Here is a 23,152-nt window from a genome sequence, read left to right on the forward strand (position 1 = left end):
TTCATCATGGAGCAGCTGGCTTTGATGATGTTTGTTGTAGAAACCCTCTTTTCAAAAGTACTACACATTTTTCTACCCCACTTTGAGAGGACTGATCCAAGAGCTCTGTTTTACTGATGATTTAAGTTCTGTTGTTTGAGACTGAAACTGCTTGTTCTGTATGCTTTCTTGCTGGAATGGAGAGCCAACGTGTCTGTAATGAGCCCTCAACCCACTTTAAAAAAAGCTATGCAATTCCATAAGCACATTATTGTGAACCTCCCAAAAGAATCACAACACATCCAGAGCTGGGGCATAAGCTCCAGGAAAGGAGAGGCATCACCCCACAGAAAGCAAGAGGGCATATTGTCTGACACAGCTGTTTTAGTACTAGGCTGTGCCTATTTCCATGGACGTGAATGCTGATGGCCACACAATCTCTTCAGTGCAGCTCATGGAAGCTTGTAACAGATACAGGAAGCAGGAATGTGGACGGACAAATGAAATCTGATTTCCAGACATGAGTCAGGCTTTCAAGACTCTTAATGCTTTGCTAACAGCTAGCTGGTTTTAGTCTATGGACCATTAGAAAGACCAAATATAAATCTTAACATGATACCAATAATAGTATGACTACGTAAATAGGGAAGCCAGAAACCTGCAATGCTCCCAGCCTCCCCATCCTAATTAGCCCACCTGTTATTGAGTATTCATATTTACCGCGTCATTACTGTGATCACAAAACAGTCGATGACTCTGCTGCTTTACCTGCCTGCCTCAAACCAATACATTTAGTTTTCATGTCACAACCTCATGATTATCCCAGCTGGTCTGTGCTTATGCTCATTCAGTGACAGGCAGTCTGCCTCCTACTCACCTTTTGCTTTATGTCACTTTATTTACAGGACTTTGAACACTGCACATTTTTGTTGACATGCGTAAGATCTGTAACACACCACACCACCAGCCCATTAAATAACTCATCATCATTCTGTTGGTATGGCTCTGATATTCTGCTAGGAACAAGGAATTTATTTGCATTGTTCTTCGATTCATAAATACTTTGGATTTCTTATTCCTTGCTGGGAAGTCCCTCGATGCTATCTTGCCTTTCATAAACAATATTGCTGTGGGGTTTTTTTTGTCCAATGAACTGATTTTGTACATATTAGATGACTAATAATATAGGTTTTCTCAGGAAAATCAACACATGAAAGCGGTGTTAATTTTGAGATAATAGGAGAAAGCAAGGTTTTAGACAGAAAATTAATATAAACAGGTCCATTTAAAATAAATCCATATATAATAGATGGCTGTTCATCCCTCAGCTAAACACAATTTTGCTCTGTCAGAGCACTTCATGGAAAAAAAAAATTAAGGATATTCTAAACAAACTGGATCAGCAAATATTGTTGTACATAACAAAAAAAAAACCTGTACTCCTATTTAATATCCATGAGCTTCCTCAAATTTAGCTGTTTCAATTACTTTTAACTCTGAACTTCCTCCCCAGGCACAATAGTAATGCTTAATCTTGTAAACCACTCAGCCCTAACTTCTAATCAAATTTGTTTAGTTATAATTTAAAGAAAAAAAAAAGATATAATATTCATTACTACCATGATTTCACATTTGCTAACATTAGTCTAGGATTCCATTTTTTATAACTAATAACTTTATCATCTGGGTTCATTAGCCAATTAAATTACTATTCTACCTAAATTCAGAGAGAGCAATAAAAAAGTTTACAGTAAAGTATATTCTAGAGCAAAAGAGACAAAAATAAAATCTGGAACCTACCTCATATTCCCTGCCATAATGAGGAACAGGTTATAAATGTGAGAAAATATGAAGAGGAAGAGGATGGTACTGAAGAACATCGTCATCCAAGACCCATGGTCCTCTCGAAACATTTTCAGACGGAGCAACTGACCTACGGTACAAAAATTATTTAATCAGTCAGTAAATACACATAATATTTTACATCATAATAAAACCGAAATAAACTACTAAACTGTATTTCTTCCTATGGCTAATTATTTTACTGTGTGTGAGGAGGATGTCGCATCATGCAGACGAACTACCCTTCTGTAGTTCAGCATGAACAGATATTATTGCTATAAAATTATAAATTACTTGCAATGCAGAGGGGGGGAAAATAATGCAACAGTAACTTATTAATAGCAGTATTTTTAAAAGATGGTGAGAATGATCACAGGCCATAACAATGCATTTCAAGTGCTAAAAAAGGTTACTGATTCATACATAAGTTTCCTTTTTCATGTCCAAGACAGCTTTTCATGTCTAAGACTAAGTACTTTAGGTATGTCCACTAACAAATATTTGCTTCCCTAATTTAATTTGGTAATCAAATTATGAGTCTGTGTAGAATCTTGTACTGTATGTTTTTCTTAGACCTAATCACTTTAATAATATAATATGTTATTATACTCTATTCTGCAAAGAATACCTTTTTTCAAAGAATACTGGTGTGTCTTGCCACTTGAAAAGAAGCTCTCCTTACTCTCACCACTGGTGTTAGGTGAAACTTCTATGATATTTTTGCCACAAACATATTTTTCCCGGGCTAGCTTTTCTTCTCTGTCATCTCTGCCTTTAGAGAAGTGTTTAGAGTATTGAAAACCTCACTAGCACAAGAGATGGGAATTTGCTTTTGCAAGGCTGAGAGTGCCACAGCAGAAGCTAAGAGGGGGTAAAGGAAGACAAGGGATAATTCAAGCAGCAAGGTGAAGGACAGCATCTAACAAGAAGACAGTGCAATCTGGTGCTAGAAGGTGTGAAAACAGGCAGAACAGAACTAATATGAGGGGCTGGACAGGAAGTGTCTAGAGAAGTGATATAGCAGACTGAGATGTGAAATGGTCTGGGATGGAGGCAATTTCTCTCAGCTGGTTGTTGAACTACCAAGTCCACATTTAGCATTGATTAGGGCTGGAAACAGAGGGAATCTATAACGTGGGAGAAAATAACAAAAAATTTGAAATGCTCATTCAGGTGGACAGGAAGATTCCAAAGCTGGTATTTGCTGCTGAAGATGGAGATGCAGGTTTGGGGGAGGAAGACTTGAGGATCTGGAGCAGACATGGGCTATGGGCTGAAGAGGTAGGATGTGAGCTCTGGATTAAACAGCTGGAGGATGAGAGTTCTTTGAAAAAGCTGAGACTTTGGAATGATGTGGGAACCATGAGGCAGGAGAAGTGGCAGGTAGGTATAGGGGGGCTGAATGAAGCTCTACAATGGGACAAGAACAACACGGGTCTGCAGACCAGTCCAGTAGTAGGGCAGCAACAAGATTTCTGTGAGTGAAGAAGAGTGAAGAAAGGGAAAGTGCAAACACACATACACATGCCCCAAGCCCCTGTAGTCTTCTACACTTTCACTGCTGGAAACCCATGACAGCCCCAGGCCTAGCTAGACTGAGGATGTCCCGTAAGTCTGTCCTTCCCTAAAGAGCAAGCAGAGGCTGCTATGGCAATAGCATATTATCCTGACTTACTGAGAGGAGGGGCTTAATGATAAAAGATACTTCCCTTGCAGTTTGATACCTGTTCTCTGAACAGCTGCCATTGCATATGGAATACTACCGACACCTTGGATAATAAGCAGTACTTGCAAAACAGAGTTGTGATTTCAGGAGGTCCAGATTAATGGAGAGAAAAAATACAGCCTGGAGTCTAGACTTCTGTAAAACAGATAATTCCAACTTTTCTAAAACAGGTAAGAGGAAAGATTTAATAAATATTCATTGCACCTGTACTCTCCAAAGCAATGCTGTTTCCTGTTTAGTTATTACACACTGATTAATATCTACTAATATGTATAAATATCATATTCTTAAAATAATATTTTCATAAATACTGTCTTCAGTAGGCAAATTCTTCCACTTTAACTTTCCTTCTACTGCAGCTTGTTTGCCATATACGACTTCATTAACTCTCAAGCAGGGTTCATCAGCATAATTTTTTAATGAAAGAAATAGTACTTAATCACAATACTGATATATAAAAACAAAAGGAATTGGATCTTAGCACAATCTTCTTACCTAACTGCATAAAAATGTCACAGATGGTACTTTTGCTCCCACCATAACAGTAAGTATAACATGCTAAATGCAGTTAAACTAAAATACGTTAAATAATCCATATAATGCTCACATTGCTTTATATATCCTTTCACATCAACTCAGTTGAAATAAAAATGGATGATCAGATGATTGCCTAAGAGGTAAGTTGTTAAAGTGAAAATTGCAAATAATGCTTATTATTTTTATAACAAAACCTAGGACTCTGTATAATGGGGTTTTTTATAAAGTGAGCTAAAAGGTTACACTTGGAAAGCACACATAACAGAAATATTATGGGGTGTGAATGGTCAGAAATTTGGAAAACCTATCTAGTAACTGGAATAGACTTGTACTAGATTAAAATACAATTCCAAACAACCCAACAAAATTCTCAGAGTAATTCCAGAAAAATAAAACAGTTCATGTAAAATTTGAAGTAGCAAGGGGCAAAGAGAATAGATAAAAAATAATATTACACAAAATAAGCTTTTGACCCAACTTTCTTTTTTCTTTTTCTTTTTTTTTTTTTTTTCTTACTTCAGGGAAAATTAGTTGCCTATTATGAACTTGTTAAAAATGTAAAAAAAACACTGACAGGTATGACAGAGAACAACATGGTTATAAGGATATATTTACACATAAAAAATTATATACTTAAAAATCCCCAAATAAATGTGTTAAGCCTAATGGACCTTCGCAAATGCAAGTTAAATGCCATATGAATGACTGCCAGTGATAAACTGTGAATTAACTACATACAAAAATCAAGATTTTCTTATCATAATGTTTCCTATCTCCACCAGAAGTTTCCTCCAAATGTAATTTTTTACTGGAAACAGGTCTTTTTATCTGCTCCAAGGCTTTGGAGAGCACATCAACAGTACTAGGGAAACACAGGGTAGCAGAGAATTCAGGGTCCTGCAACAAACCCGGCAGTAACCGACCAGTATTTGTTGTCCATTCCAAGAGAAAAGACAACTCAATAGGCAGATACAAAAAATTGAGTCAAACAGGTCGCTTTTTAAAAAACTAAAACTTTTCTAGTATCTTTAGATCTATGGCCCGTAAGATGGTTGCACTCATTAAGCAACAGAAGCAGAAATGAGAAACAGTAAGTTCTTATCCATGCATTTATCATGCTTTCTTGTCTTAATTATGAATGATGAAAACCATAAACTTCAACCATTTCCCAGGCATATTTGCAATTTTCTAATACCAAGCTCTTAATTGAATCAGATGTATTCCTTCAATTCTGGGTGCACCATCAAGGGATTGCTCTTTCTGCCCACTTAGTGCTCCAGGTCATCTTCATCTATGACCAAAACTGTTCAACTGAAAAATTAATCTCAATAAATGGGAAGTATTTTTTAACCTTGAAGACAAATTCTACTTTCATCAAAGTTTGGAAAGTCTGATTTTAGTCAGTACTAACAACATATGCACACTATAATACCATGGTGCTGTTGCTCATTCTGCCTCAATGCAATATGCATATGTGTGCTGGCTGGCTTTGCTCCAGAATACACGGACTTAGCAGTGAATGCTGTAATGTTCAGAAAAATAAAGTTTTCTTAAAATACAGATGCAAAATTTTGGATTCAAACTGTGAACACAATCTAGTCATATCCAACTTATAGCTTGAGTTATTCTGTTGGTGCTAAGACAGTAGACAGAAAACTTGCTACTGTCTGATATAAAAAAATATCACTTCTGAAAATTATTACAGCACATATCTTCTGGACATCAGGGTAGCTCCAATGGCTTCAGCAAAGAGCAGGGCATGCTGCCTGTCTTCCTGCATCCATGACTGTATAAGGCTTTAAATTCTTCTGATAGAAGACCAGGAGATCCTGGAATAGCACCAAGCTGGGGGTCAAACCCCTTGTGTTTTCCTCTTGCTTATTAAGTTATCTCAGGAAAGGTTTTTTTATCTCTGCACCTGTTCCTCTGTGTCAACTCTGTAAGCCACTCATTCAATTGAACCCTGTAAGCCACTCACTTCAATTGCAAGGTACAGCTTCAAGAACCTAGTCTTATTTATGGTCTCTAAGCTCTACTACAATACAAAGACTTAACAGGAGACAGCAAAAATATTTTAGAAAATTCAAACAGTAATCCCAAGGTAGACATGTGGGAAATGCCTACACAAACATACATGTTTTCTAATGACTCTCTGAGCTCCAAATGCACCTTACACAGCTGGGCATCTCCATCCCCTTCAGCTACAAAACCAATTTCATACAGCTCAGCCCTGAGTGCAGCCCAGCAAATTGAAGGCGATGAAGGAGATAGGGGATTTTGTTTCATTCAAGTCTGTGGCTGCCCTAACACAGTTATAAGGCTGCACATCCAGACTTTATCCAGCCAACTTAGAGCAGAGCAGAGCAAGGGGCACAGCTGTTTGCCTCCCTCCATTTAGACCTACCTATAGCCCTTGGCCAGAAGCTTAATAAGATCAGGAACCTGGCATTACAATTGCCTCGTGCAGCTATGGCCAATACTATGTGTAGCCAGTTTAGGACTTATTTATACTGCCATTTGTAAGTACTGAAAAGGAAGGCAGAGAGGTAGGAAATGCCATTTAATTCCAAGAACACACAAACTCTAGCCAAGAGGATTTTAGGAAAATATAAATTTCCTATACCTATTCAAACTACTTTTAATTGATCATACAATGAGAAAATGTTACTTAACTATGTTTCACATTTTAAAGACTTTACAGGGATATCTTATAAATTTCAGTTTGTGTAATTTTTTATATTTCACAAAGGCTAAGGAGCAGGGAAAGTATAGCTACTCTAGGTTAAAGTCTGTGCTTCAATACTTTAAAAAATACATTTATAGAACAAACACTCCCCACCTGTGAAATACACTGTGAGTCGAACAGATGGTTTTCTATCTACATAATTTCCTGGAAAGTCATTTGACTGCCTTTGTTGCTGAGCTTCTAAAGAAACCACTTTCCTTCCTAATTTTGTTGAGTACAGTCTAAACCAGCTTTTTGTCAGGTAACCAAGTGGACTATAATTTGCAAAGCACAATAATGCAGTCTTTATTTAGCAGGTTTTCACTGCAGCTTCTGTTTGCTATATTGTGACCCATGTATGTGAACATACCTTTGGAAAAGACTTATTGTATTAAGCTTGACATGAAAGCAAAGCATTATGTTAGGAAAAAAAACCCACTATTGCCAACTCAACAGTAGAAGACGTTTCAAAATTTTCAATGAATCAATAACATTCTGGAAAGGTCCTTTCTTCCATTCAAGGTGTGTCCTGTACTGATGAAAATTTTATTCTGTCATCCTAGCAAGCACTGTAGTGGACTCTGATCTATAAATTTATTGTTTGGATGATCCTCATACAAAGCTTCTACTTGGACCTCACAGTTTGGCATTGTTTGGAAATTTTCTAGAAACATAACAAACTGCAATTGGTGACAGCTCATTCTGACTGAATATTCCAGTCTTTGGTTTTATTAGGAGTAAAAAAAATCATTAGAATTAAGCATAAGACTTTAGAAGCATTAAAAACTTGCTTTGAAAAATACACTGCAGATCTATATTCCATATATTCCATAATGGGAATTGATATAAAGTAGGCCATAAAGTTAGACAAAAAGAATATTCTCTAACCCTACCAAAGCACATCCTGGGACAAATATTTACAGAAGAAAATCAAAGAAAAAGGTCAAAAAAAGCACTTTGACTAGCACTTTAGATTGAAAAGGTTCTGTGGCCTTCACTAAAAGCAGAATTTCATCCTCATTTGTTTTGATGCTGATTTGTTGATCTCAGTCACAGTTCAGTGCACAGCTGCCCACATGAAACTTGCCCTTGGCCCCATATGGATGCTCAAGGCAATCAAAGCAATGATGGAATGAGCATGGGCAATTACTGTCCTTCTGTCATCTCCTCTGCTTTTTCCAAAGATAGATTAGTGGCCAAGGGACACTGCTATCACTTGAGATTGCACACTTTTTTCCTCACATCCATCATACACTACAGTAAATAGCAGAGAGGAAAGTATATAAACCTTTCCATATAAGTTCATGAAGATCTGCTTGTGTGGGTGTTGTAGAGTAAGCTGTGTTACCTACTTGGAGTTTACATTTCTTTCAGCTAGAGGAGAGAGTTTGTACATTACACTATGTTCTGAATTCTTTTGCCAGTTCAAACACACTGAATTTAACTTATAATTTTTTAGTTTTAAATGCAATGTATTCAACTCTATTTTTATTTTAAAGGCTGTTGGTCTCTCTTTTCCCTTCAGGTGTACTCCGTGGACAGATGATGAATGGTACATGCGTTATTTTCATTTGCAACAGAAATCCTAAGCTGGAGTGGTACTGTTATTTGCTGATTCTGGTTTGCCTTTTCAGTTTATTAACAGGATTTCTAGGCAATATACTTGCACTACGACACTATGCTTACTGCATGAAGACATGGACTACCAATACCATATTTCTCTTTAATTTGGCACTGTGTGACTTTACTTGGACTCTCATGGCACCTTTTTCAGTATATTATAATATCCAGAAGTTTGCTGTCTATTTCAGTCAAGCTTTTTATCAGATCATAGGACTATTTTTTAGTATTAATATCTATGGAAGTGTGTATTTCCTGACACTCATCAGTTTTGACAGATACATAGGTGCTGTTCATCCCATCAGTTCATTAACATGGTGGGACAAAGAAAAGGCTGTGTTTTGCACCATCGGGGTATGGATCTTCATAGTGATTGCATCGGGGCCTGAGATTTACTACACAGTTGCAGCTAGAAGACAGCACAACATCATAAATTACCTGGATAGCACTGAAGAACCATTACAATTTGCCGTGCCCTTCACACTCTCCAAAATTGTACTGAGATTTCTAATTCCAGCCACAGTCATCTTTACATGCTATATGTTGACTCTCAAAGCATTACTACAATTCAGTAAACGTCAGCAAAGAAGGAACCGACTTGTTAGGCCTCTGTTACTGATTTCAGCTGCTATGATTGTGTTTGCTGTTTCTTTCATACCTTACCATGTTATGATGATGGTGATACTAATTAATAGAATTCATTGTCAACCACCCTGTGGGAACATAAGCACATTAAGTGCCATTTACAAAGTCACAGAGATCATCTGCAGCATCAACAGTTGCCTTGACCCAATCATTTTTACAATAGCAAATAAGACATTCTATCAAAGAATTAAAAGTATAAAATGTCATCCCAAGTGCCAGAACTGCTGTTGTCTGACAGGAAGGGTAAGGGACATCACTCTGTCCCTGAGAACAATGACTTAAAACGCCAGGGTACAAAGACTTGCATCTCCAGCTGCTCACTGGGCTTTGTGTCATCAGACCTATTTCATATTTGGTCTCCCATATTGTACAGATATCTCTTGAATAAGCAAGAATACACAGAAATGCAGAGTAAAACTTAACATGACAAGAAATACTAGCAGCTCCTAGCTTTACAGAATTGGCATTTTAAATATTGTTGTCATACCCTAATTTATTGTAAAATAATACTTCTATCTGTATGTACATGCAACATGGAATAAAAAATTATGAAAAGTTCTAAGTAGCTCCTTTAATTCTGGGAGAGAAAAGTACAAGAAGATTAAGAGCAGACAGTGTTGAGGAGCCTCCTTATAGTTTCTGTTAATTATTTCTTCATCTGTTTGTAAGTGCTGCTGTGATTGTGATTGTGCAATTAGTAACTGTCAGAATGCTTCCAGCTGAACTGCTTGAGCATTTGCAGAGAGGCTTTCTACAAGTACTTCATTTTAATGCTGCTTGCTCTGGAGCTCCACTGGCAGTGGAACCTCACTGACCCAGGAAAGTGCAGCACATTTCCAAGAACAAACAAACAAAAAATAAATAGTAAGATAAAGTCCCTGAGGATAGTCAGAGCTACAATGAATCTGCTCATGAGATAAACAAGCATGGATTAGAGAGCTGTGTTGTCTTCTCCCAGGCAGCAGGGGTTCCCCCCAAACCCCAGGCAACTACTGTTGTTTGTTATCAGTGCTCTGCTTCAGGGGAGCCCGTGTTCTGCCACGAACTCTGAACTCCTCAACAGGGAGAAGTCTGCACTGGAAAAGCTCTGAAATAAAAAGGTGGCCAAGCTGCAAGAAGGGTAAAAGATGCCACTACACAGAATGCTTCTGCTCCTTTGGGGTCTTAGCATCACAGCTTCAGGACAGTCCAAGATAATTACACTACAATACATTTTAGTCATTCAACCAGCACAACAGTCATCAGAACATCCACCTTCAAGAGTCATTAAATATGTGTTCTTTCATCACATTGTATGGGCAAAATAATCATGTTCCAATAATCAGCCACCTGCTGACTTGTTTTTGTGCCAAGTTCCACACATTACCTTGTTAATTATGAAAGCCTATGTATCAGTGAGCACATTAACTTTATTTTCAAAGTTACTGATTACAAAATAATTTTAATATACTTTGTACAGTCTTAATTCTTTAATTTCCACAGTTTTAATATCATTTTCTCCTTGTATGTATTAGAAAAATATTCTTTTCTACATGGGTGTTCAATCTCTCTTGTTCTGTTTCTATTGTATTGACTAAATATATATGTATAAAATCTAGATTTTTTTTAATTGTCTGTAACTGTGACAAGAAAAGAATCCAATTCTGCTAATCTGAAACACTTTACAAGTGTCAGTCTGTACTATTACACTCACAAAATCCCACAGAAGCATTACATGCCTATGTGTACTTACCTCATTCTAAGTACTGCTTCTTTCCTTCGATATTTCTTAATATTTCAATTTTTCTTACTTTAAAAGAAAAACATTTTTTTTATTTAATTGTCTATTGGAAATATGCCTCCATGTCTGCCTCCATTGTCTGTGTCCACAAGTTCTATAAAGCTCATTAATTATCTATCAATAAAGCCATCTATAACAGAGGTCCAAAGATGCTCACACACATAAGAGAAAAAGGGGAAAAAACAGAGAAGTAACAACCTCATGCTTCTAGAAAAATTAGTCTCAACCAACCCTGAATAATGAAGAACAGAAGGAAAAAAGGCAGGTGAGGGCATTGCTACAAAACACATCTGTGCCACTGTGCCTCTGTTGCCTGTTCTCCCAGCCTGGACATCTCATACAACATGCCTCTGTCCTGGGCTGAGTCTAAAAGCACTGCATAATCTTTTAAAAGACATCCTTCCATCTCTTACTCCTAGATATTCCTGTTTCTCACAATATTCAGCAGTGAATATAATCTAGTAGCTGATAAGGGTTCTAGACATTTGTTTTCCTGATTATAAATGGTTATATAATCAATTAAACACTTTTTAAAAGCATTTTTATTCAGCTAGGCTGATCTAATGCGCTTGATGGAAACTAAAGATTTTCTGCAAAGTAAGAGTTAAAAGGCACAAGACATCTGTTCATATTTACTTGCTTATATTTTTACTTCAAAATACATGCTCCTAAAATGTTTTATTATAATATTACCTGGATAGAATGACATAAACAAATAAAATTATATGTTTATTCCATTTTGCTACAGTAAGTGAACAATAAACTAAACAGCCAAGAGCCAAAGTAAACATCTTCTACTCTGACAAATATGTTGCAATATTGGTTTCTCACTGATCTTGTTTGGATTAAATCTGAGGACATGGTATTCATTTAAATACCTAACTATTATGAGTTTGAACACATTATAGTATATTGTAATAATGCATTAGTCTAAAAAACTGACTGCAAGGTCTAGGTAGCTTTTGCATTTCTTATCTAGATATTCTAACATCTTCATAATACATTCAATGAACACAACATAGACCATGGCCTGAAAGATTTGACCTTTTATGTACATGCTCAGCTATTCTCAGAGAAAAAACTCTCTCATTTACTATTGTGCATTCAGCATTGTTTTGTAAGCAACAATTGTTAAACCAAAAATTTCTAAGTTGAAGAGATAAATTTTGCTACAGATTTCCCAAAGTTGCTAAGGAAAGCTTCTTTATATTCTCTATTTTTCTTCGTAATACTTTCATCTCACAAAGAAACTACTGAAATGTTTAGTTATTAAGACACGAGCTTACTTTTTAAAATAAAAATGTTCAGATGTTCCTTAAAGTTTGGTTTTCTCTTCAATATACATAAATAAGTGCATTCCGATATCAAAGGTTTTCTTTGCTATGCCTCAGAATCACCTCACTTGGAAAACACCTATAACAATACCACAATGTAATTTAAATACTTCACTATTGTACATTGCTTTAATCTGTGGAAGTCAAATCTCTTTAGGCAGGAGAAAAAATATGCCTAGACTGATTCTACAGCTGGAGGAACGACAGCAGAGGCAGGTGATATGGCTAAGTCCATCATCTGCCTTGAAAGAGGAAATGTATCTTCTCTGCTCCTGCTTTAGAGAGACATCCAAGACTGAGGGGCCACGTCTCCCTGTGCTCTGCCTGGAGCCTGCAATCAAGAGATGGTGGGATGTGCTGGTCACCTGCAGGGACCTATCAAACCTACAGCCTTCCCAAGTTCTCTTTTCAGGTCTTCTCCAGGCTGGCACCGACCAGCTCGATTCACATGATGCAGCATAGATGGGGTTTCCTCCAGCTGGGAAAGGTGAACCTTAATCAGGGAGCACTGCAGCTCTCAGCTTTTGCAGCCTAAGGTAAAACGCAGCCTGATGTCACAAAAGGTAACAGTCAAGGTCTCAGCTACTGATCCAGCTAGAAAACCGATGTCCTCACACAGAACATGGTGTACTAAGACAAAGAGAGCTTATGATCTCGGGTTTCCCACCAGTTCAGCCAACACTGGTCAGAAGACTGATGACCACAGCCAGATGTCTTTCAACTGGGTTTCTTGTGCTGCCTGTCACCTGATTTTGGTGGTCTCAAGAGCCTTATCTGAACTAGAGACTGCAGGTGAGTGCACACACGTGAAATGCATGCCTTCCTTAGAGAAAGAAATACCATTTCAGAAATGCCACATAGCCTTTAGAGATTTCTTGCTATTTCTCAAAGACTAAAAGAATTGTTCAAAAGAATTGTTCAAAAGAATGCACATTCATCTTTTAATACCAAAACAAGAGTAGGAGGATGGACTTTTGCAGCTGCAAGGAAAGAGCTGACACTTTCTTTTCTTAATGGATTACCCAAAGGCAAGAAAGAGCTGGGTGGTGACGGTCAGTGCCATCTGCCATATCAAATGTTGCACGGGGGGTCCTGAAGGCACCACATCTCCACTTTACATTCATGTCATTGCTACTACCTAAAAGCAATACTTCAGTCTGCTGATTTGGAAGAGTTGTAGAATGCAGCTAATGTGGGAAGACCTAAAGCTGTGCCAGAATTAGTGTGTAGGCAGATGTAATTCTTAATTTTTCTGTGCCTCTCAATTTCCATTATAGAGATTTAGCCTCTAATTTTAATTTTAGACTTTACTATTACTGATTTTATTACTTCAGGTTTAGACAATGTGCTGATGCAGATAAAAGGAAACCTGTAAAAATGGATATTGATTTCCTGTAATGTTTTAGAACATTTTTAATGGGGAAGTAACTGAAAACCCTGCATTAGCAACAAAAAAATGCTAACACATTTGTTCCTGAGGTGTAGATTTTTTAATTCTATGTAACTAAATCCCAGGTTACAAAACTTGCGGGAAAAAAAAATTCTCTTTTAAATGGCCTCACTGCATAATAATAATAAAAAAAAAGTTAGTTAAAGGGCATGTAAATATTCAATTATATTTTTGCACTCTTTATTATTTTAGAATAGTTAGCATTTTTTAACTCCCAAACCTATCCAAGCAATTTCATTATTCTCCTTATTTTTTTTAATTTTAGAGCCAAAATGTTTTATCACCATATATGTCATGGCTCCAGAAACTACATTTTCCTTCTTTGAATTATCTGGAATCCAAACTTCATAGCAGATAAAAGAAACATAGCAGTATTTATAGCCTGTATAATGCTGATGCTGAACTCTAAAGGGAAGTGCTGAAATCTCTGTTCTTCAATGCCACTTCACTGATGCTCTGCAACAACCTGTCAAAATAATCAGGGGTTTTTCTATACTGTTTGTTCTTTTCTTCTGAAGCCAATTCACAAGCTTATTTTTAATAGTAAATAGAATTACTTAAAATGTATCTACTATACAGACCTTTAAAATAAACATTTATAAAGAATTTTGAGTAAGAAAACAAAGCAGATTAAGCATGAGGTTTATTTTTTGTCTTCAATAAATATTTGCAACTCTGCTGTCTGTTATGGAGACTGACTAGATCTCACATTGGACAAACAGGCACCTCAGGGGTTACTGAGCATGTCTATGTTTCCAGTGCAAAGCAAAGTGGGGAATTGGTTTTGTGGGACCAAGAGGAAGCACATTTTAGTGACGAAAAAGACGCTCTCTAGCTCACAGTGGAGTACAGGGGTATGCACATAGAACTGAGCCTTTCCAGACTCAGTGAAAACTGCTTTTCTGTAAGCTATACACTTCTCAACTGGCACCTGTATATGCATGCAGATCAACACCTGTCTGAGCACCAACAAAGGATACAATCAGTTAATCCAGTCCTATGTCAGAAGTAGTATGTGCTGCAATCTGCACAGATCTTATACAGGAAGGCTGATTATTATTCTGCCAGACTTGGACCAGTCTTACATATAGCAGTTGTACTTCTAACAAGTGACTATTTGTGTTTGTCGTAGTTTTGTTTAGGGTTTTTTCTTTGGTTTGGTTTGGTTTTTTGTTTATTTGTTTTTGTTTGTTTGCTTTTTATGTTGGGCTTTCCTTCAGACTTCAGACAAGTGTACAAACTCTCATTAGGGATGCATTCTGCCTTAATTTACTCCAGTAATGGGTTTAGGTGGTGTTAGGTGTATGACTGGACTCAATTATCATAAAAGTCTTTTCCAACCAAAATGATTCTGTGATTCCTAATTTTATGAAATGTTTGCTAGTTTCACCACAATTTCCATGCCTCACCTTCCAGCAAAACTAACTAGAGTCCTGCTCAGATGGGATTTTAATTTATCAGAGCATGAGTGATAATAAATCTGTTATTTTCAAGCTGTGATAATGGTTATAGCAGACAAGGTCCAGCTGTTCTATAGCAGGGGTAGTGGCTGCAATTACAGTCTGTGTAACAATTGGCCAGAACCACAGTTATCAGAGGACAATTAGCTTTTAACAGCAATTCAGACAGAAATAATTATCTTTCAACAGAGGAGCACCTTCTAGTGGTCTTGAGTGAACATGGCAGCTAGTTAAACAGTTCTCCAAATAAGGAGAGCTAAATATGCTAGATAAAGAATAGCAATGCATATTTCCGTACACTATTTTTATTATTAAATTCATAATTTATTTAAAAACAAAGGAGAAAAAACAAGCATATATTGCAAAAAAATAAAACATTTTTCAATTACAATATTTTCTGCTCTTCCCCTTCTCCTTGCTGACCTAATAGTTTGCTAGCTGTTTATAAAGTTACCTTGGAAGAGTATTTTTTAATGTTCTACTTGTAACCTACCCACCCTTTTGTTTTCTTAGTAATGAAAATTTGTCTTCATTATCTACCAGCTCCAAAGGAAATTTGCAATAGAAATATTACTTTGTTCAGTTTCACTGACTATTATAACACAGTTTCTCCAGGCAGAGTATTCCTAGTAACCATAGTTGTTGCAATATATTATTTGTCCTTGTTAGTTTTGCAAATAACATAGTGTCAAATGATGGGAAATCCAGGGTTTTTTTAAAGTTACTACTAAATATAGTGGCTATGGTAGTTTTGTCTAGTCTGTGGTCCTTTCAATCTGTATGTAGTAGATAACCCTTTTTGGACAAAATTATATAGTGTACATAATACAAATGAATGATGTGCTATTTCTAGAAAAGCAAATTAAGATAAACAAGCAGGTCTTAATATCATATCATTGCAAGACATTTGTGCATTGGTGGAAGCTAACTATATGAAACAGATTAATACTTAGATTTTCATGACATTTCTCTGAATTTTGCAATTGAGTGAAAAATGCCAAGTGCAAACCCTCAGATTTTCAGGTGATTAAAAGAAGACATAGCTATTATATTTTTGACTCTATAAACATTATAGACATACTCCTGAGTTATCAAAGTAGAGAACCTGACCTTTTTTTTTTCAGAAGAAATTTTTCAGCATTTGGAAACTTCAGCCCAAAACTGAAATAAGTATTACAAAGATTTTAACACATGAAAGCTAATTTTGCATCATTTGTTTTGGTGGTGCCATTATAAAATAGGTTTGTTGAAATTGCAATTTTGCATCCTCCACCACCTTTGCTAGGAGGGCAAAGGGGTAGTAAAACAAAGTTAATGGAGTTTTGGGGTTGTCAACCACTTCTGTAGCCACAGGGGCAATATTCTGCAAAATATTCAAGTGCAATATTTACTAGTATTATATATTATAATGCACTAATTCATCTTTTATACACAACCTTATATGAGCCTCAACCAAGTTCTGATTTAGTTTGATAGCCAGCATGGCATTCTGATAACCCGTGGGGACACACAGGCAGCCTCGGTCAGCTCTTGGCACAGGCAGCGTGGCCCTGACCTCTGCAGAGACCCTGAGCACCTGCACTTGCTCTGCTGTGTGCCCAGCAAGGCAAGCAGAAACACAGTCTCAAGAGAAGTTTGCTTTTTATCTGCAGCCTAAGAGATGAAAATCTGTAGGCATCCCCAAGAGAGTAGCACTCCTGTTTTACTCTCTGAATTTAGACAAGTCATACAAAAAGTGACCTCTAATTTAGATAAAAATTACTCCACCTTTGGCTGCCACAGACATAAGGCTCATGGGATAGAAACCCCAAACCACTTCAAAGTAATCTCAGCTGGAACCTATCAAGGATAACATGAAGCAAAGTGGTAAGCATGGAGAAAACTGTTTGTAAATACTTTTTTATGTCCTGCATGAAAGTGACACAAAATTGAACATTGTGTTAAGCCCTGAATTCCCGAGATCAGGAATTCCACAGATATTCCTTATAAAATATTAGTTTTCAGTTCCTTCTCCCTTTTCTATACCTCTACCACATTACACTGTCAGGTGTGAATTAAGATTCATATTTTTTGTCACCTACATCTATTAGCAAAAGAGCTAGGATATTTTTGAGGTTTTGTTATTTAAAACTGCAGTCTTTCAGCCTTTAGGCCTCTTACTTAAGTAAGTTAAAATTAAATATTGTTGCTCTGTGACTCTCTAGGAATGTTTTTCTCCATCTTGCCTCATCTCTTTACTCCCTCACTGTCCTAATTATTTTTTTACTATTTGTTTAGCATGTTTGACTTTACCTGAATCTTGTACAGATTTAATTTCTTCTTTGCTTTACTATTAAATGAAAGTGGGCTTCATAGTAGACAGACATTACATCAGTGTCCCAGAAATAGAAAATATTATTTGGCATGTACATAAGTGAGCCTAAAAAGCCCTGCACAGCTGGGCACTTCAAAAGATCATACCCCAGTGCTGCAGATGAAAGCTGAATTCAAGGCTCTGCTGATACCTCTACTCAGATGTTCAGCGTGCTCCTGGGAGACTCCTTTCCACATAAAGGAATCAGGAATAGTGTGACTCCTCAAAGCATGAGAGTTTCTGCTGTTCCTGCCAACCCCTGGCATGAGTTACTCAATGGGGGAAGGGGCATTGCCCCTTCTGATGAAAAGAGAAAAAGAAGAATGCAAAAAATTCTGTTTTCCGGCATCTGAAATTAGGGCATGTGCCTCTCATGTCTCAGCAATCACATTTAGAAACCCTGCATTTCTGCCCTACCTGTGTCATAGGGAACAATTACTGATCCCTCTTCCTTGAAAGTCAGTCTGGTTAGTGAAGACATTTACAAATTCTTTTTACTTTTGTCATCTGTAAAATATCTATGAGAAATGTATATCCCACATTTGTAGAAAACTATTTGTCAAATAGTTCTTATATCCTGATAACACACTCAAAGTTTGTTAAGGACCAGAATATGTTGAGGGTTTTTTTCATTCTGGAATTAAAAAAAAAAATTATATATATATATATATATTTATATTTTAAAAAACTTTATAAGGCAAGTGCACAGGCTGGGGAGTGCACAGGTTGGATTTAGCTTGGAAGGACCTTCGTGAAGGTCCTTTGTGAAGGACCTTCATGCCACTGATAGCCTAAGGGGACCAAGGAAATCATGTTCTCCTAGGGACTCTTCAGCAGGCACATGGCAAGGTGATGTTCCACACTAATATCCTCTCCATCTCCTCCTTGTATGGGGATACATGAAATTTTCCCCTGCACTAGGTTGCACCTGCACTATGCCCATCAGGATGCATCTATTAAGAATAAGCTTACTTCTATTTCTGGAAATTGGGGAATGGAGACATATCATTCCCATAAGTGGCAGGCATCATTCCAAAATCACTCTCAAAATCACTTCAAACAGACAGAAAAATCTGGAACTTGTGTCAAAAAGATCAAAACACAGATTTGACACATCAATATGAAATAGCAATGAACTTATTTTTAGTTTTCAGTCACTGGATGCTAAATATTATCTAGAGCTTTCCCATTATGGAAAATCTGACACACGTAGGTCTTCCTGCACTCTTATGCTACTGCTTGGGCAAGGGGATATGCACCTCCAGTAGAATCAAATCTTTCACTGAAGAGAGAATAATCTTTTTGTAGCCATTGCCTGTTTCTCTTCAATTAAACTCTATAATCTACTACCCAAAGACTGATTCCACAACTAAGGCTAAGTGCAGACAACAGCAGTCTTCTCACTGAGTGTGAAAAGAGGAAGCAGTGAGATGTTATGGCTCTTCTAAAAATAAGAGTAAGACAAGAAATTAGGAGGTCACTTGCATGCTTTTCATTTATATTTGAAAGGTCACTTGTGGTCTCCCTCATGAACGATGTAAAGTTTAAAATAAACTGAGATCTGAATTACTGTCAGCTTGCCAGAGCTGGAATCTGATAAGCCTGCAACTCATTCAGTGGCTGGCTGAGAGCTTCTTCTTTTTATGTTGCCTTTTTTTTTTTTTTTTTTTTTTTTAATTTGAGGATTCTGGCTCTCAGAAATGCTTGCTCACAGTCATTTGTGCGTTATTATTAGCAAACTGTTAGACTGGCCCCTTGGCACACATTTTGTAGGACCAAAATAATTTTATTGTATTGCTTCAACATTTTACTGGTACAAAAGAGGTGAATTGACCGTGAGGCAATCACAGCAGACCTTGAATACCTTTAACAGCATTAACTTCATCGTTGTTATTAAAATACTGAACAGGCTCTTTTTTTACCAGTTATCACCTTAGTTGTTTTCTATTAGGCTGAAGTCATCAATGGGAAAGAAAGAGCAGGAACAAAGTTGCTGGGTTTTAAGTGACAGTCCTTAGTGTAATGTAAGACATAGAGCTGACAACAGAAAAGAATATGCTCTATCAATCAGCTGAGAATTTTATGCAAGTATTGCTATATGAACACCACTTGTTTCTACAGATGGTGGTAAAACTGTTCCTATCACTACCATCAAACAAGAATGGGAAACAATCTGGCTGAAGAACAAGTATGCAAAAATCTTAACAAATCTATGGGAAGCTTCTTTGGCAAAACAGATCACATGGCTCACTAGCTACTTCACAAGCACCACTATGAAAGAGATATGCCAACACCAGCAGTAATACCACTGCCCAGATTTTACACTAACATGACCCCTAATATATCAGGATACTAACTGATTATATATGTAATATTGTATGAATTTATCCTGCTACCTGACTAATAATATCCACTTTTCCCATGTAGTGCACCATCATCCTGACTAAATCCCAGTCTGCCTAATTTCTTCTAGCAATCTTCATTCAGTTAATACACCCCTTAAAATTCAGCATAAAAGCAGGCACTGAAGTCTGCTTTTAGCACATTTGTATGATGTTTTAGAGCCTTCCAGATAAGATGTTTGACAAAAAGAGTAACATTTTCAGACTGCATAACCTTGGTGGGTATTTTGTTTGAAACCATCTATCATGAAATTACTCCCAGCATGGCACTACTGTCCGATAAAAAATCTGCAACATTTGTGTGCACCCACAGTTGAGTGCAATTCCTATAATGAGTGCTTTATTCATTTATCCCAGAGTCTACGAAGCTCACATTATCATTTAATTTTAAACAAACTGCATACTGTGAACATTTGTAAGAGAGAAACCCATTAAATTCAACATTTATACAACAGCTCTAATTTATTCACTGTATTATGATTCCTCCATTTTAAGAAATAGAGATTTAGCTATATACATCTTGTTTTCTGTAATTATAATTATACACAATAAGTACTTTGTTTTTCCATCCACACCATTTAGAAAAGAACTTACAAGTATAAATCTAAGAACACTCATTGGCAATTGATTCAAATACAGATACAATACAAACATAGTCTCTGCAATCTGACTTTTAACCAGATTTTAATACATCTTCAAAATCAGAAATAAGACAAGTAGAAGCATGTACATTTTGTAAGAAGTTTTTAAAAACTGATGTATCTAATATGTAGCATAAGCTAAGGATTAGTACACGTAAGGACCAGTCAAAGCAAAAATGCTGGACTGAAAAAAATAAGGTATTTTCCAAGTATACTGCCCATTTATGCATACAGCTAAAAGTCTATTCAAATTGAAGACTTACTTTTACATGTGTAGTCCCTAGGCTTTTTTGAGGTTGTAATACCTTTCTGGTCCCTAAGCTTATTCTCTTACCCAGAGATAGCTCCAATATTGTCCCTAACATGTGGTTTTTACAGTAGAGGGGCACGGATTAGAATAGCTATTGTGATGGGCTCAGTGATAACGATTTATAAGGATCGTGTTTATCTATACTGATGCAAAATGCACAGCCTGAACTTTGGGCAAAATAAGAAAAAAAACCCACTGAACTCAGAATTTAGGTCTGAAGTAGTGCAGAAGAGCAACTGTGCATAAACTGAGCAGGCGCCAATTAAAACATACACTCTCTATACCTTAAACACTGTGCTATCTTCCATACAATGCCACAGTGCAAAATGAAAAACAGGCAAATGCTTATTTAGGAATTTCTTTTAAGTCAAGATTAGAATGCATTTTTTGAATCCATAGTGTCATCAAACGGGTCAGTTTATAAGGTCTCTCTGGTTTCAATAAAGCAGAAAATTAATCAAGAAATTACCACTTTCCCTCCTCTCAAGTAATTCTCTCATACAGAAAGAAAAAACAAACCAGGGGTAGGTATCTTTATTTTTTTTCCCCAAACTCCCAATATTCTTCTATGACCTTTCACTTTCCATTGCAAAATTAAAAGCACAGCAGAACACAATACCTAACCAAATAGAAGATATCTTTAGTGATGGATCAAAATAATACAGCGGATAACAGCCAAAAGACAGTGTTAAAATTCTGCTTGTTCTGATACATGTCATGAATATATAAAGAATGTACTAGATAAGGGCTATTTACCATGGGAATATTTATCATGGGAAATGTTTATCAAATGAAATAAGCTATTTCTTGACTGATGAACAAGAAAAGTAATTGTTTTCTAATCTTGTTTTAAGCCATGAGGAGAGTCTTCAAGGATTCCCTGAAGATAATACTGCTCAAAGGTTGCAACAAATATTATCAACAGAAAACATTCCATTATGTCCTCCAGCTACGATTTCTACTTCTCATCAGTATAGTTTACTTACTCCCTTATCTCTCTGTAAACTCAGAGTGATGAAGCCTAAATTAAGTTTCCAGCACCTGTCTCCTTCCACTTTTAGACACATAAGATGTTTGAACTTATTTCTTTTATTATTTTAGTCCATGACAGTCATGGCTATCAGGCAGTGACTGTCACAGATGGTAAACAGTTCCAGCTACTATCTTTCTAGTTCTTATGTAAACTCAGCAGCAAGAAATACAGAAGACAAGGAATAAAAAAGCAGAAAGGACAAAGAGAAAGAAAATCCTCTCCTCTTCATTTAAAGTGAGATGTGCAGACTAATTCTTTTCATTTTCAATTTGCAGCCTGCATGGTGAGCCAAGACCTGACAGGGGAAGATTGATTGGCACTATTTGGTTTCCTGACTGCAGGAAGTTATACACAGGCCACAAGAAACAATCAGTCACAATTTCCTCTGCAGAGTTTAGCAGAGAAAAAAACAAAATAAATAAACAAACAAGGATTTAAAACCAGAGTGGTCCTAAGCAATCATACATTTTTAAAAAAAACTTAAATAAAGAAAAATTACAAAAGTAGCAGCTACTTAAAGAAATAGACTAGAGAAATTAAAAACAATAAAGGGGTGAATTCATTAATTGCTTGATGCCAGAAGATCCAGAGGACATACTCAATGAGGATCTCAATAAAAGGAGTGATTTCTAGACAATGAAGTCATTAAAGTAGTAGCGAATAACAGGCAGAAAATATTTCTGCATGGGCTGTAAAAATCTCTTGGAGACACAGAGATACCTGAAGCTGTAAACTCACATTCTTGTCACAGAAATGTCTATCCGCACCAGCTACACAGCCACATCAGTCAGCAATTCAGTCAGCTCTTCAGTCCCACTGCCTGCCATCTGCTCGCAGTGTATCACAAGCAGCAGCACACTTCCACTGCCACACTGTGTGGGTGCAGTCCCACAGCACTCGAGCCAACACAAGGTACGGCTGCCACAGCCCCCAGCTATCTGGGCTGCACAGTCCTTGGCCATTCCATCAGCACTGGCACTCACGCGATCACATCAGTTCAAGGAGCTGCTGTAGATGACAGCAGAAGCAACTGATTTTCCATGAGATTGGCTGCCTGAGCTGGCTTGCTGCAATGTCATATCAACAGCAGCACTGGCTCAAAATTATGTGGCTGGCATTAGGAGGGTGGGGTTGTGACAGATCTACATTGGCTGAAATTGCCATGAAACTCAATGTGCAGCAGCTAGCCTCAAATCAGATTGTACTACGCCCATGTTGCTTGCCCAGACCACAACCATAAATATCCATAAACCAGCACTGACTTCAGGGCTAGGAATTTTTTCCCCGTTAGTTTCCTCTCAATGCTGACCCCATC

At 37.0% G+C, this 23,152-nt stretch overlaps 2 protein-coding genes across 5 annotated transcripts in view; one reads left to right on the forward strand and one right to left on the reverse strand.

The window, feature by feature from the left end:
• Positions 1-23,152, reverse strand: part of TMEM117 (transmembrane protein 117) — a 190,704-nt gene that overhangs the window by 151,361 nt on the left and 16,191 nt on the right. For all 4 annotated transcript variants that reach the window (XM_053944122.1, XM_053944123.1, XM_053944124.1 and 1 more), the window contains exon 3: positions 1,780-1,912. In XM_053944122.1, the coding sequence (XP_053800097.1) occupies positions 1,780-1,912 (133 nt within the window). The remainder of the gene's footprint in view (positions 1-1,779; positions 1,913-23,152) is intronic.
• Positions 3,648-9,356, forward strand: LOC128788832 (P2Y purinoceptor 1-like). The gene is made up of 2 exons (XM_053944126.1): positions 3,648-3,717; positions 8,335-9,356. The coding sequence occupies exons 1-2, from the start codon at positions 3,648-3,650 to the stop codon at positions 9,354-9,356; spliced, it is 1,092 nt and encodes a 363-aa protein (XP_053800101.1).

This window comes from Vidua chalybeata, chromosome 5, assembly GCF_026979565.1.
Source record: "Vidua chalybeata isolate OUT-0048 chromosome 5, bVidCha1 merged haplotype, whole genome shotgun sequence".
Lineage (NCBI taxonomy): Eukaryota > Metazoa > Chordata > Aves > Passeriformes > Viduidae > Vidua > Vidua chalybeata.